We start from the raw sequence: 15,400 nt of genomic DNA, 5'->3' as shown, positions 1-15,400 counted from the left end.
CGTGATATGCACCGCAATTATATTGATTCACGCACAGAATCATGTGAGAATCTTAAAAATTTAGACGAGTATGACAAGTTCATCGAAGTAGAAAGAATGCAAAGTGAAAAAATGGATAAGGAAAAAAGTGGAAAGGAGCAAAATGGTGTACTATTCGACCACAACGATGAGGCTGTGCTGCGTGAATTGGTGCAAGGCATTTGTGCACAACAGCAAAAGACTACTTTCGTCAAAATCGTGTCCAAGTACTTGAGGTAAGGTGCGAGGGAATTGAAAAATACGACATACGTGAGGTACATATGCACATGAGTGTAAAAATATTGAGTCATGTGAGCGCTTTAGTGAGTCAAGTGATCCAAGTATTTTGAACGTTGCCGGGGAATTTTCTGAAAATTGGTGTATTTGTAGGCTTGAGTATAATAAAAGATGAATTGATAGTATTTTTAGAAAAACTTAATTATTTTGAGATGTATTCAACGTTAAAAATTTGGTATCAAATCTTTCAAAGTGGTATATTTTGGATTCATTTCACTACTTTTATAAATATTTTTTTTAATTTTTAAGAATAAAACATGTTGTTTAGAAAAATGTTGAGACTTATTCAACGTCGAAAATTTAGTATCAAGTATTTCAAAATGAAGTATTTTCAGTTCATCTTAATATTTTTATAACCATTTGTTTTTGTTTTAGTGTTTTAGAATAACATATAATGTTTAAAAATGTGTTTTGGAAAAACAATTTTTTTTTGTTCGGAATTTTTGTGAAATTTTTTTTTGTCATTTTTGGAAAACGTGCTCTCGCAGACTTCTTTCTTATTCTGTCATTATTACCTAAGACTCAGCAAACTCTAAAATTTCATAGTAGGATTTCCACAACTTTTCAAGTTGTATTCAAATTCAAATTCACCAGTAGGAACTCACTGCAAAAAAACTGCTCCAGCGAAGCACCAGCAGCAAACTTATTCGTATGACGCAAAATTAATGCAAATCTTTATCTTTATTTTGGACTTCATTGCTTGTCTATGTGAATAGTGCAGGTGTCTAGTTCGCAAGTGTGAAATATGATTGAACTACGACGTCACTAGCGAAAATTATAAATTTTCCTATAGGGTGATTAATTTTGCGCCACCTTGTTTGAGATTTGTTGTTTTTTGTGAAGAAGTTTTTTTTTGTCATTTTTGGAAATTAATATAAATCTTTTTCAAATCGATCGTATCGATGCTAACATTGGCAAATAATTTGAGGCTGAGTCACATCAACTGCAACAAACCTGCAAAATTGGTGATTTCAATGTGAAAGGAGGAGAGAGATAGTCAGACAGAGTTACTGTCTTAATTCCTGCAAATGGTGTGTCATGCCAAGTGAATCCAAACTCTATCGCACTATGACAATCCAAATACCTGTAATCATGGCAGCCTCACCATCTGCCAATACAGAAATCTGAATTCTTACTCCAATTGTCGTATATCTCAAACATTTTTGTTTCCAACTACCACCTGCTTCGATCGATAGAGTAGAGTCTGGCTGAGCAGCGCTTGCGTTCTTTTGGTGGAGTCAAAAAATTATTCGATACATAAATCACTACAGAAGACGAAAAGTTTTTTATTGATATGGAATCATCGAGCTACCAGAAATTTGTGGAAAGATCGTGTCGAGTAATGGACAATATTTGCAAAAATAAATTTGAAATCATTTGACTACAATAAAGCTTCAAATTTTGTGAAAATTAACGGTTTCGTATTTGTACACTAAAATCAGAATTTTTGGTAAATTTTGTTTTTAAATGAAATTCTATATTAATTTCAATGGAAAATACTTATAAATGAAGAGAATAAAGACCAAACAAATACATTTCGTAGATAAAAGTAAATTTTTAAATTTAATGACCCTTTATGCCCAATTTTGAATGTCGAAAGTAATTTAAAAAAAATTCATTCTAAATAATATTTCGACAATGCCATTAACCCATTTTGTGCCCATACAAAATTTTGCACGGGAAATAAAAACAATTCTTATTACTCACCTACTAAGAATAATTTTATTTATTATATATTATTTTTTTTTATATTACTTTGCTTTATTTTATTCAATTTAAATTTTTATTTGACTTTGTTTTATTTTATTTAATTTCAATTTATTTTTATTTATTTATTTTAGTTTTTTATTTATTTATTTAATTTATTTTTATTTACTTCGTTTTGTACTTTGTATTGAATAAAAGGCGTGAAATCACGCGAAAAAAAAAATTCTTAAAAATCAAGTCACTCTCTCTGACTCTCTTGTGTCTGCAAATTTCCATCAAAATTTCGAACTTTCTAATTAGAATTTTTAGAATATATCTTGACATGCAGTTTTAAAGTCTATTAAATTTTAATATAATAAAGTGCAAGTTGTAATTGTGAACAAAACAGAGTTGATTTTTGAGAATTTTTTTTCGCGAGGCCTTTTCTTACATACAACGGCTTACCAATTTTTTCCATATAAAAAAGTTGTCGAATGACTTTGTACGGAAGAAAGTGAAGAAATTATTATTAATTATACAAATTAATCAATTAGGTTTTAAAATTTATTTTCTAAAATAAGAAAAAATAAACTTAATGTAATTACGAGTATATTGTTAAGGCTTTTACATAAAATCGAAAGACACCTAAAAAGCTTTTGTGACCTTTTTAGGTGACTTTCGACTAACAGTAATACTCGTAGTCGCAGTAACAGCCGTGAACGAATGCGACAAGCTTTACGTTTTTATCTCAAGGCATTTCGTTTCTTGTTTCTTGAATGAATTTTTTCATTTTCCCGCTGTTTTGTTGTGTTTGTTGCAATATTACAATATTGTTGCTAGTCTCACTAATAGAGCATAGGTCCGGGCATCGAGGTAGCCAATTCAAAATGCTAATATTTTTTTTTCCTATTTCGTAAATTTTTTTCCTGCTTAGATCGTTATCCTGTTGTAAAGGGTGTTTTTTTTAGAGGTTAGGTTTTCAAGATGAAATAAAACGTATATAATTTAATGTTATGGCCAAGAATTTAGCTTTATTATAAAGATAAGGGTTTGCCATTATGTTTTAAAAATGATTTCGGGCAAGTGGCCGCCGCGGCTGGCTCGAATAAATTCCAGCCGAGAGGCCCAATTTTCGACCACTTTTTGCAGCAATTGGGGCCGTATGTCAGCAATAACGCGCCGAATATTCTCTTCCAAGACGTCAATCGTCTCGGGCTTATCTGCGTAGACAAGCGACTTCACATAGCCCCACAAGAAATAGTCCAGCGGTGTTATATCGCACGATCTTGGAGGCCACGCCAGGGTCCACAGGTCCACGGCGCGAGATAATGCGCTCACCAAAAGTTTCCTTCAATAAATCGATTGTAGCGTTGGCTGTATGGCATGTAGCGCCGTCTTGTTGGAACCAAAGGTCGTCCACATCAACATCGTCCAATTCAGGCACGAAAAAGTCATTAATCATGGCTCTATAGCGCTCTCCATTGACTGTAACATTATGGCCGGCTTCATTTTTAAAGAAATATGGACCAATGATTCCCTCTGCCCATAGAGCACACCAAACAGTGACTTTTTGAGGATGTAACGGCGTCTCAGCAATGGCTTGTGGATTATGTTCACTCCAAATGCGACAATTTTGCTTATTGACATACCCATTCAACCAAAAGTGAGCTTCATCGCTGAACAAAATTTTCTTGTGAAAATCGGGATCGGTGGCCATCTCGTTTTGGGCCCATTCACCGAACGTGCGACGCGCTTGATGGTGGTTCGGCTTCAATTCTTGCAGGAGTTGGATTTTGTAAGCCCGCAAACCAAGATCCTTCCGCAAAATTTTCCATAAAGTGGATGGGCACATCTCCAATTGCTGCGCGCGATGGCGGATGGACTCATTCGGGTCTTCTTCGATACTCTGCTCCACAGCAGCAATAGCTTCTTCGGTGCGCACTGTACGACGTCTCTGAGGATGCGTATTATCCACTAGAGCAAACGTGGTGCGAAACCGATCCATGGTTAATCGAATTAGTGACTCTGATGGACGATTATGTCGACCGAATATTGGACGCAGCGCGCGATGCGTCGCGCGAACCGAACCATTATTTCCGTAATAAATTTGCACGATTTGCAAACGTTGTTCAGGCGTGTAAGTCTATTCATTATGAAATGGCAAACCAAACTGAGCATAAATCAAGTGACAGCTGTCAAAAAGACCATCTACGAAAAAAGTAGTGCCAACTTGAAAACCTAACCTCTAAAAAAAAACACCCTTTAGTATCAAATTGCTGCCAAATAGCTTCTTCCTTCAGCTAATGTAAAATTTTTAAGAAAATTTAAGTTAAATTTGGCATTCACTTTTTTCGCACTACTAAAAGCCCTGGTCCAATGGGCAAATCATCTTCAAAGCATGTTACCATTTTCAGTCACCTTAAATGTGGATTTAGTGGAGTGCATTTATAAGGCAGTGATTGTCAAGGGTATATTTCAACTCATTGTAGATTCATCTTTTCCGAAATATTTTTTGTCTTTTCAGAATTCATTTCTATGCACGATTTAGGTGAATCTCCAAATCTCCTTTCATATTTTTTCATATTGAGCTTGCCAACGTAAAGGATTCTCCTTGCGACTCGCCCATATTGTTGGCAGCTTCATACGAGGTGGCGCAAAATTAATCACCTTTTTAGAAGATTCGGAATTTTTGCAATGGAGTGTGTAACGGAGCGCGTACAGGTCAAAATAAAGACTTCCATCACTCTCGGTAATTGAAATGGCTGAAGTGCCTGTCTGGCTCCTCAAGTAGCGCTAAATATTGATATTCCATCACTCAAAATCATGTTTTTTTATTTAGTAAGTCAGTTATTGAAAAACTAAATTGGATGAATAATTCCGCGCCACTTTGCATAACCTTTTGTGAATAGTTGGTGTTGAAAGGGCTTCATGTCTTTCACTTTGAAATTAGACACGAATTTAAGACATTGAAATTAAAGCATTTGCACTTGGGACATTTTAATTTTAGCCACAACTTGTGCGTGGCCTGCCCGTTTATTTCATGGAATTTGTGCGCGATTGGTTCTTGTACACCCGCAGAACTTTCCGAATAGAGATATGCGTTTTATTTTAAAAATTGGCGATTCCCTTCGCTATTTTGAGGCATTTCCATTATAGCCTTTTATTGCTCCAAAATAATTTTTTTAAAATTTTCCCATCCTAGCAGCAAAGAAAGTAGAAATATTTATGTTCTTTTTAATTATTTTTTTATTATTAATATTTGGTTACGAGTTCTTGTGAGTGTTGCTACTAATGCAATTCTCTAACACAGCTTCTTCACTAAATGGATTGCAAAAGAAAAATTGTCCCTTGGAAACTTAATTTTGTAACGCCCGAAGCTGGACTGCTGACAATAAACGCAAAAATATCAATATTAAATAATTTCATCACAGACAACTGCTAAAAAAATATGTTACTCCACGATTTGCAACCTTTCAAAAATTGTAGTGCAATATCAGTACTGTGACGCAATGGAAATTTACTTAAATGTTATACTACAATATATAGGTGGAAGCATCTGCACTCTATTGGAGCAGCTGAAATTTTCTTATTTGATATGTAAATATTTTTGAATTTTCGCGTAGGTCTGCTTTAGCAGAAGAACCGAAAGAAATTTTTAAATAAAAAAAACAATAATTTTTCCAGTGGTTTTAGTTTGTTGTTTCTCCTCTCCCACGTTAGCTTTAAAAGATAACACAAATTAATTTGCGTGCGCAGTCTGCTTGATTACCTCCCGCCAATCATAAATTACCGTTAAGCAGCTCACTCACTTTTATTGTTCAAGAACTTATACAGTGGCTGGTTTTCACTTTGATTTTTTATTATTACCCCGTGGCAGTGATTAGATAAAAGTGATGAGTCAGGCTAGTCATGAGATTTACTTTTATCGCTTCATCTATAAACGTACTGGCTGCGCCTATTTTTTTCATATAACGTCCATATTTAGATAAGTATGAAATTCGTAATCTATGAATGATATATTGTTGCGGTTTCATTGCTAAATTACCTTTGAAATACGTGCCCCTTTTTGCTTACGTATGTAGTTCGGCAATGTCACAGAAATTTCATGAAATATGTACAGACATACACACACCTGTGTTCATAATAATAGGAGCGTGAAGAATTATCAAGTTTGAATTTTTTTTGAGTCTTTTTTTGTGTCCATTTTTATTTTATTTTTGTCTCATACAAATATAGTTCTACATTAGAAACCATATATAACTCAAAACTCTAAACTTTGTACGAAATTTACAAAAATTTAAGAAACTTTAAAAAAGTTGCCATAAAATTTGCGACTTTTTATGCAGAAATTTTAGTAGAATTTTGGGTAAACAATTTAATAGCCCATTTAATAATAATATGAGAAAGTGTAAGTTCGCATAAAAATCGCGTTGATTTTTGACAATTTGTTTTTCATAAGATGTTGAGAATTTTGTTCCATATATAATATTTCTTCCACATATTTGGAAGTCTTTTAAATATATGGAAGAAAAAGCTCAATGCCACAGCGAAAAAAATTGTCATAAATCAAATAGAATTTTGTGGCAGTTGAAACATGCACCACTAAATTTCAATAAGGCATAAAACTGCGTATTCAGACCTTTTCTAAAAAACATTAACATTTTTTTTTTGAAATTTTGATTTATTTTTTTTTTATTTTGTAATTTTGATTTATTTATTTTTATTTTGAAATTTGTTAAATTTTTGTGAAATTTGTATAAAGTTTGGAACTTTTGACTACATGGCTTTTGCTGCAGAGCACAAATACTTAAATAATACATTTAAAAACATAAAAAACGATATACAAGAAAATAATAGTTAAAACTTATTAGTTCGTCGCGCTTCTATTATTTTGAACACATATAAATTTACACCGTAATGATTTCTCCGAAAAATTGGCACTTTTGGTTCCTTCCAAAATCTTAGTATCCTTAGCGTCAGTGTTCTCCGATAGTAGTTTCTTTGATAAACAGATCTATTGATGGCAGATGCTAGACGACAGATTACAGATGACGTTACAAAGCGCATGTTAAGCATGGTCTGACTGTCTTCGCCGCTGCAACCTGTTCATCAGTTTGGAGACACATATATTCGTAGTTGATCTCACAGATTTTTGCCTCAACAAGAACCGTAAGAAATAATCGAGTATACTGCCGATTTGTACATTCAGCTCGTCATTACCAAACGCGAACTGCATGTCTTTCCGACACTAATCTAAGTAGAATAGAGCTATCTGTTACAAGCTCCTTTTACGCAGTACTTCTTAATTCATCTCTAAGTTAAACTTAGATACCCGTGTGACCGTTATTCATTCGGCGCTGGAGGATATATGTAGATAAAGGCTAACCATTTAAAGGAGCTATGTTGAAGTTCAGAATTTTTCTGCTACTGGTGAATAGAAATAGTTAGTTTGATACAGATATATTTCGAGTCTCTACAAACTCGATTCGAAACTTTTCCTTAGCAAAGTTTTCATATTCAATGCTGAGTTTTACGACGTTTGGTTCAAATATCGTTATGCCGCACATGCTGGAATGAAACTCGTGCTGAAGTGCGGATATCTTTCGCATTTTCGGTGAAAATTTGGCATACGAAATACGAAATAGGCTAGGTCGAAAATAGCTGCAAATTCGACCTTTATATTTAAAGCTTATGCTGAGAGGATTTCAGTATCACAAAAAAAAAAATGTTGTTTGGTCCTTCTAAAAAGCGTTGAAATAGCTTTTTTTATTAAATCCTAGTTATTTGTTACCTGATTTTCGAAAACAGTATGCTATTATTCTAGGCTTGAGGAGTTCTATATTTCGTTCTTATGCTCTTATGAGCGCCAAAGTCGTTTTCATATAGTTAGCCAGTTAGGAAGAGTTGTACACCCCTAGAATTAATTTTTTGTTGCATCAAGCTCAAGCGTATTAAAATTCATTAAAAGTTTGCTTTTAAACTCTTTTGCTTAATGCATTAACAAAAAAGTTATAACGCTTTAACTTTACTTCAATTTTATTTTTATATGGCGACAGACCCGGTCTAGTACACAAATCCTTTTTTTAATTACTTTAGTCTTTGCTCTCGGTCTTGTGCATTTTGTCCTTAGAAAATAATCAAAAATCAACGAAAATTTTGAGTTACTTCAAAGTGACATAATATCATTCCAAAATTCAGTGCGCTACAAACTTTCTGCCCGAAATTTTTCTAAAAATCCTGATTAAAAAGTTTGAATATTTTTAAATATAATTTAATTTGCGCTAAGTTTTAAATATCAAGCCTTGTGGTTTTTATTGTAGTGTAAACTATATCTTTGTTAAAAGAGGTTGTCAATAAAGTTGGTTTACTGACGATAGTTTAACGTGACAACGTCATAAGAAAATACTGATGTAATGGTTGCGATTTTCATAACAAAATTTTAATTTTATTTGTTTGATAGATATTTTGTATGGATATAGAGGAGGAGGTAAACGGAATCGCAATGGAATTGATCAAGTTACATTTACACAAACGTGAAAAATGACGAAACATTTATCAAATTCATGAAAGATATCTTCAATTTCGATTGTGCATCAGACGTTAATAAGTCAACAACACTAAGAGGCAAAATCATCGATTTGCCTTTTTCAAGACAGTTTACACTCGAAACACTCCCTTTCATTTCCTACTTTTTCTATCATCGTCCTATTCTCAACAGAGAAATGGTTCATTACCATGCACACAGCAAGAAGGCATATGCAAATACAAGTATGTGAATTTATATACAAATGCGCATATACATGCATATATGCTCACTCAAGTAGGAAAGAGCCAGATGTCGAACGTTGCCGAACGCGAGAGCCCATTGTGCTCTTTGTCGTTCGTTCCGCGTTCTCGCTTGCAGTTCATGCAAGGTGACACCATGAGCAAGGTAACGACAAATGAACAAGGTAACGACGAATGAGCAAGGTAACGACACATTTTTTCGTGCGGGCAGCCGGCTAAATCGAATTATAAGACGTTATCACGTCAAAAATTTAATAAATAAAATAAATTATTAATATTAGGTTGGCGAAAAGGAAAGACATTATTTTCTAGGTAGATGGCTGTAGTGATCGACATATCTCAATTTAAAGTTTATGCATATTTCCAAGGTGACATTCCGCACTAAAAAATCGGTTGCTGCTTTTTATTTGTTCTATTCAGTTGTGAATTGCGGGATATTATCGATGGAAGTCAGCGAGAAAAAGCGAAAATACATATTAAAGTTTTCCTGTGAAAATGCACGCGGACCGTTGAAATTGTGAAAGGTGTTTATGGTGGCGTTACTATACCAGTTAATTACGTGCAATAATCGTTAAAATTTTGCAATACGCGTATGTCGCACTGCTTTATTTTGCACACAATTGTACTTGGGTAATTCAAAATGCAAATATTATATTTAGACAAATCACTCTTCTCACAAAGAAATTTGGTAATGTTTTTCCATCGGAATTATACAAGTTTTTATATTTTAAAACTTTTGTCAAAATATTTGAGATAAATATTAAGACTTACGTGGACTAGACCGACATGAAAATGGAGGTATTTACGATTATTTTTTTATGAATAAAACTAGTTCTTAAAAATATTTTTACCACAAGACCGTCTCAGGTGATAGAAGAGTTCAAGACTAAAAGTTTTTATAAAAAAGTTGAAAAATTGTATAGTAATATTTTCCGAAATATTTTTGTGAGAGTTTTAAAATATAATAAACTTTATAATTTCTCTTTTAGTAAGGCACCCTTATGTACATACATGTGCTGATAGACACCCTCGATCCAAACCTTAAGGCGTGGCATTAAAACAAACAAAATGTGCGCTTTTCAAGTTCTTTATATGAAAATAATAACATAACCAGTTCGAGTAAAATGGTGTAAAACAATTAAAATAATTTTTGGTATAAATACGACATGTATAAAATATATTAAAAAAAAGATAAACAGCGGTATAAAAATACCACCCAAACGGCGCTGTTTGTTTCACTGAAGTTTTTGTATTAAAAATCGTCTCATAGAAAATGTCTCGAGGCAACTAGGAGTTATTTTCTAGGCATAAATGCAAACGATAAAGGCGCCGATCCAAAGGTAACAGAAACGGCACGCAGTTAAAATTTCATCAAATAAATGCATACAAGTAAATATGTAGAGCAAGTGCTTAAGCAAGAGTTTCTAAAGTTATTTGGGTAACAAAACCACAAAAAAAAAAAACCGAATTCGCAACCATTTTAGTGCAACCTTCAAATTTGCTTTTGACCACCTGATTTCAATAAGTGTGCCGCTGAACCGTAATTTTCCGCGTTTAACATTTCTTTAGTGATGCCCATAAATAAAATTTTGTATAAATATTTGATTTAAACTTCATCAGTCTGCATGCGAATTTGGAAGCTATTAAACTCCTGAGAACTCCTGTCTAAGATGCTAAAAAAATGTATTTGTGTGGCACGAGCGCTGTACGCTCTAGAACTCCGGTTTGGTCATCGCAAATGTTTTCGTCTGATTGTCTGAAAGACCGAAGATATTAAATTTATAAGCAAATATTATGTAGATTTTCACTGCCCATAGAAAGGGAGTTTTTGTTTTTTTTTGTTTTCTAATCATTTAATTGTATTAATAGCTCCAACATGATTTAGAAATTAGCACCTTTTTCCACATGCACTACTACTCGTACTAGAAAACGTTAATTTCTACATAAATATGTATTCAGCTTTTAATAACAATAAAGGAAAATGTTAATAGCTTGAATGTTTATATTTAGCACAAAAGGGATACTAAAGATTAACACACTCGTGTGGCACTGAGTAATACTGATTTCATGCTTGATGGTATTTGTGTCCATTTGTGGGTACCGCGTACGTTTGCGGTGAACTGTTACGCTTTACAGGTAAGGAGGCAGGTGTTGCCATAAATCCGCTTTACGGGTATAAATTAACTAGCAACGCAGACCTGCAATTCATTAGCTCGCGCCTAACCATACCGTGCACAAGTTAAAGTATCTGAAAAAGGCATCACACAAATAAGCAATCTAAGCATTCCAAATATTAAATATTATTAAAGCTAGATATTAAAGAAACTTGAGTGTGTGTAAAAAAAATAAAAATTTAAAAATAAATTTTACAGCAGATATAAATTAAAAGTTACTCATACGTCATGGTGTGTCGATACGAAACAAACAACGGCGGTTTAATCAGTGGTAGTAGTGATGAAGAACTGGGAATGTCCTCAATGGAGGAGGTGGTGTGTGAAAGAGTGGATAGTGAGACAGAGAGAAATGTTAAAAATGTTGATACAGTAGTTCAGCTGGGGGAGACTGAGGCTAAGGCTGAGGCTGAGGCTGGACCACATGAGGCTCAAGAACGATTCGAAACAAATGCTGAGAAAGAAGCTAAAAATCAATTAGAAATGAAAGCTGAGAAAGCTCAAGAATTACAAGAAACCACACAAATTATAGAGGAAATCATTGAAGGCATTTCACTGAACCACCGACGCGGCACCATTGTACGCACCATATCGGCAATTATAAGGTACAAATTACTTATAAGTAAGCAAATCAAGAATGAAGGAATAGGAGTGTGTAGTGGGTGTAAAATAATAGAAAAATGTTTACGCAGAGTGCAAATCGATGGGTTTGATTGGTTATTCATACAAAAATGAAGAAGAATTTGAATAAAAGTGAAATGATATTTGGCCGCTGACAACACCTCCGCTTGTCTGCTAAGCTGAGCAAATTCAGCGAGCAACACTCAATTGTGATAGGAATGGGAGTATATCGCATTTCTTGCATGAATAGATTAATTTGAATTAGCTCGTTTTTCATCTAGTTTTACAAGTAAGCACTTTTACGCGCCCTTGAACTTTTTACATTTTTCACAACAAAGCTGAATATTATGTATTAAAAATGTATGAATAGGATTTCACATTTGGTGTCTATGGGTGTTATATCGTTCAGCGATCGTTAGTTAAATTTTAGAATTTTTTTCTGTTGTGCCAACCGGATACCGGCTCACCTTATTTGTATTTGGCTTGCATTCATTTTCACAACATTACCACATTTATTGCAGTAGCAAAATATTCCTTGCAAGGCTTAACCAAAAAAAGAAACGTTTTTAAATACGTATATATTTAATATAGTACATACCTAACCACTATTAATTCGTACATCTATGTTTTTTCATATATCTACACCCCATTTCATAATTATAAACAAATCAACTTTTGGTTTTCTTTTATAACAATATGTCTCACAGTACAGCAAAAATCATCTGGCGCAAAGTTTCAAACTTTGTGCAACATTTTTCATACAGAGTACTTACTCGAACTATTTTATATGAAAGAAAAAGCCTAGCACCGTGACCAAAAAAACAAAACAAAAATGCCAAAACTATCGGTATTTCGCAATCACTTGAAACTTTCTTTTTTTATATCATACAAAAACTCAAAAGGCTATAAAAACTGCATATGAAGAAAATTTTTTTAAATTCTATCTAAAAAGTTTAAGCTCTGATGAAGTTTTAAAAAAATTTTCACAAAGTGTGAAACTTTCTCTCATTTGGGCTTTGTTGTAGTATGAACTATATTTTTATACAAAATAGTGGTGCATACGCTCATACATACATCTAAAAATTGTTGCATATGCAAATTTTTGAACTTATAAGCTCATTTGATGCAAGAGTGTCATAGACCAAAAAAAGTAAAAAAAAAAATTTTTAGAAAATATTGGATTTTCAATCTGCTCACAAAGTTTAATGTTGTATCTAATCATGTTTCCGCTATGTATTTGAGCCGACAAAATGCAAGCATATAGCTGGAAATAGTGGTTACTGGAATATGAAATAATCGAATACATCAAAACAAGGAACTGTCTTCGACTTATTTACTTTATTCCGTCAAAATCAGCTCGCCGAAATGATCTGATTGTACGAGTACGTAAATACAATTATGTAGCCACTGCAAGACTGTTTGGAAATCTGTTTGAGCTCCAGTAACTTGAAAAATGTTATTTATTCTATGAGTATTGGGTCGTTATCTTGCTGGAACAACCACTTCAAAGCCATATTCTATTCAGCGTATGTCAATATATATTTTCTAAAATTCCAAAATACACCTGCTGACAAATTTTTTTGTTTATTTTATCAAATGCATTGGTCCTACGCCACTACAAGTACCATATCGTCACTTTCGCACCGCCACGTTTGCCTGTCCTGCCCGTATATTGGGGATTGTATTCAGCAATTTGCGAACGTCGGACATACTGCCTAGACTTAGTTACTGCAAATAGGTGATTCTATTTCTATTATTCGTTTCATCCGCCCACAAAATATTTCCATTTTTGCTTTGGCCAATTCACGTGTTCTTTGGCAAATTTGAAGTGTGCTTCAACGTGCGTTTTTGTCAACAAATAAACTGTTCGTGGGCTTTGCGCATTTAATTTGTGCTCCAACAAGCATCTACAAACTGTTACGTCACTTAAATTAAAATCTAAATGCTTTTTTATTTGTGCAGATGGCGCTGTATGCTGGTTTTTGAAGACTATGTCAATCGTCTTCTCTGGTTGTTTTGCCTTAGAGTCCACGTTTTTTTGGGTGCATCTTTAGACGACAAGGCGTTCGCTATCATTTGATCAAAACACCCGAGTATTTCTAATATTTCTCTATATGTTTTATCTATTTTCGAAGATTTTTAATGATTTCACACTCTTCAGTGTTTTGCTCGACCCACAGAAATTAAAAGCAAAACGAAATGCTTAAATTTTACTCATTATTATCTAATTTGTTTTTTATACTTACTTTTCAGTTTCGTACACAAAATGTTCAATAAAACACTTTTTGTAATAGTTTGTAACTCATACTCCTATTTTTTTTTGAACAGCGCAGAAGCAAGTCTCACACAGAAGTGATTGTGTAAAAATACTTTCACAACAACTACCTGAAGAAAAGGTATCGTATATTACTTGAAGAATCCCTGCATGAGGCAAATTTTAAGATTCTCTGCATGAGATTTACTAAATGCAATTGTAATTAGGCCGCGGATTGCGACCATCGGTAAATCCTCATAAAACGGAGCTCGTCCTATTCATGAGGAAACAAAAAGTATACAGAGCTAAGCTTGTCTTAATAGGTAGATGTGCTTTTTAATGTTTTTGACTAGGAGAAATATTTAGTTCTATTCCTTGACAGATGGCTAATAGTGGCCCAATATTGAGGAATAAGAAAGACAATAGTTGTCTTGTATAGATGCAAGGGCCCTATAGGCAAAATATGGGACCTCTCGCTTAGAGTAGTATTTTATAAAGCCAATACTGTTGCGGGCGCCGCACAATAGGGATTTTTCGACAAATTTTTTTCAAATATCCTAGGGAAGACAATTTTTGACTGATTTGAATAATATTTTTCTTAAAATGCTTATAAACGTTTCTGAGGTTGCTGAGTCTATATTCGTTGTCCGATTGTTCTCGTCAGGTCAATACTAGCTCTGTATCCAATACTAGCTCTGTAGGCTTTATTCCAAGAACGCACATTTGTCAATGCGACGTTTCGAACCACTCTTACATTTATACTTAAATCAATGCTAAATGTGGCACGTGTGAACGAGGCGGCCAAAACTGACGCTGTACGTGCCACAATCAGACTGGGAGGGGCATTCAAGTATCGTCAGAAGCTTTAAGTTCATCCTCGTGGTGACTGGTCAATATAGACACACGTATGCTCCAAGCGGAGGTGGCCGCAACCAAGGAAGCAGTTACCTACTTATGTAGTAACTATAAGGAAAGTAAATATCTACACCAAGAGCCCAGCGGTAATTGGGGCCCTGCGCTGGTTGATGGTGCGCTCGAAACTGGCGAGGGAATGCTTCGTCTTTCTTTCGTATAAAAAATTTGTCATTTTGAAACTGACCAAAATTTGCATGGACAAATTATATTGCTGCTCAATTTGTTTCCACCAGTATTAACTAGCAACAGTAATAAAATTATATATGTACATACTGTGGGATGTTTAACAACAACTTATAGAGTAAAATTTGAACTTTTGAACCATTTCGCTGATTGTGGTGTTTTAATCATTGTTTGGCACGAGCCATTTACAAATGCGTATACTCGTACAAATATGTGTAGGTATATGGGCTCCAGCACAAATTAATTCCTCTGAAATCTGTCTCATGAATTTGCAAATTTTTAGCTTTTATTTTCATTTTAAATTTATTTTTTCTTTCTCATAAATGTTTGCTTAATTAAGTCGTTGTCAAGCAATATCGAATTGTTCACATGGCTTTTTGCTCCATACAGACAAGCTGAAAATTTGTATTTATATAACATAACCTATACATATGTACATATATGTTAATGCATAAAACCACAGCATATA

General features: G+C 33.9%; 1 protein-coding gene across 3 annotated transcripts in view; it reads left to right on the top strand.

The window, feature by feature from the left end:
* The window catches only part of LOC128868750 (glutaminase liver isoform, mitochondrial), an 87,190-nt gene that overhangs the window by 59,332 nt on the left and 12,458 nt on the right, over positions 1-15,400 (top strand). The window contains exon 1 of one of the 3 annotated variants that reach the window (XM_054111211.1): positions 11,035-11,563. The exons of the other annotated variants lie outside the window; for them this stretch is intronic. Within the exon in view, the coding sequence (XP_053967186.1) occupies positions 11,190-11,563 (374 nt within the window). The 5' untranslated portion in view covers positions 11,035-11,189. Of the gene's footprint in view, positions 1-11,034; positions 11,564-15,400 lie in introns of those variants that run through there. 3 annotated transcript variants of the gene reach the window in all.

Source organism: Anastrepha ludens, chromosome 6, assembly GCF_028408465.1.
Source record: "Anastrepha ludens isolate Willacy chromosome 6, idAnaLude1.1, whole genome shotgun sequence".
Classification (NCBI taxonomy): domain Eukaryota; kingdom Metazoa; phylum Arthropoda; class Insecta; order Diptera; family Tephritidae; genus Anastrepha; species Anastrepha ludens.
This window is presented reverse-complemented; position numbering and strand designations above follow the sequence as displayed.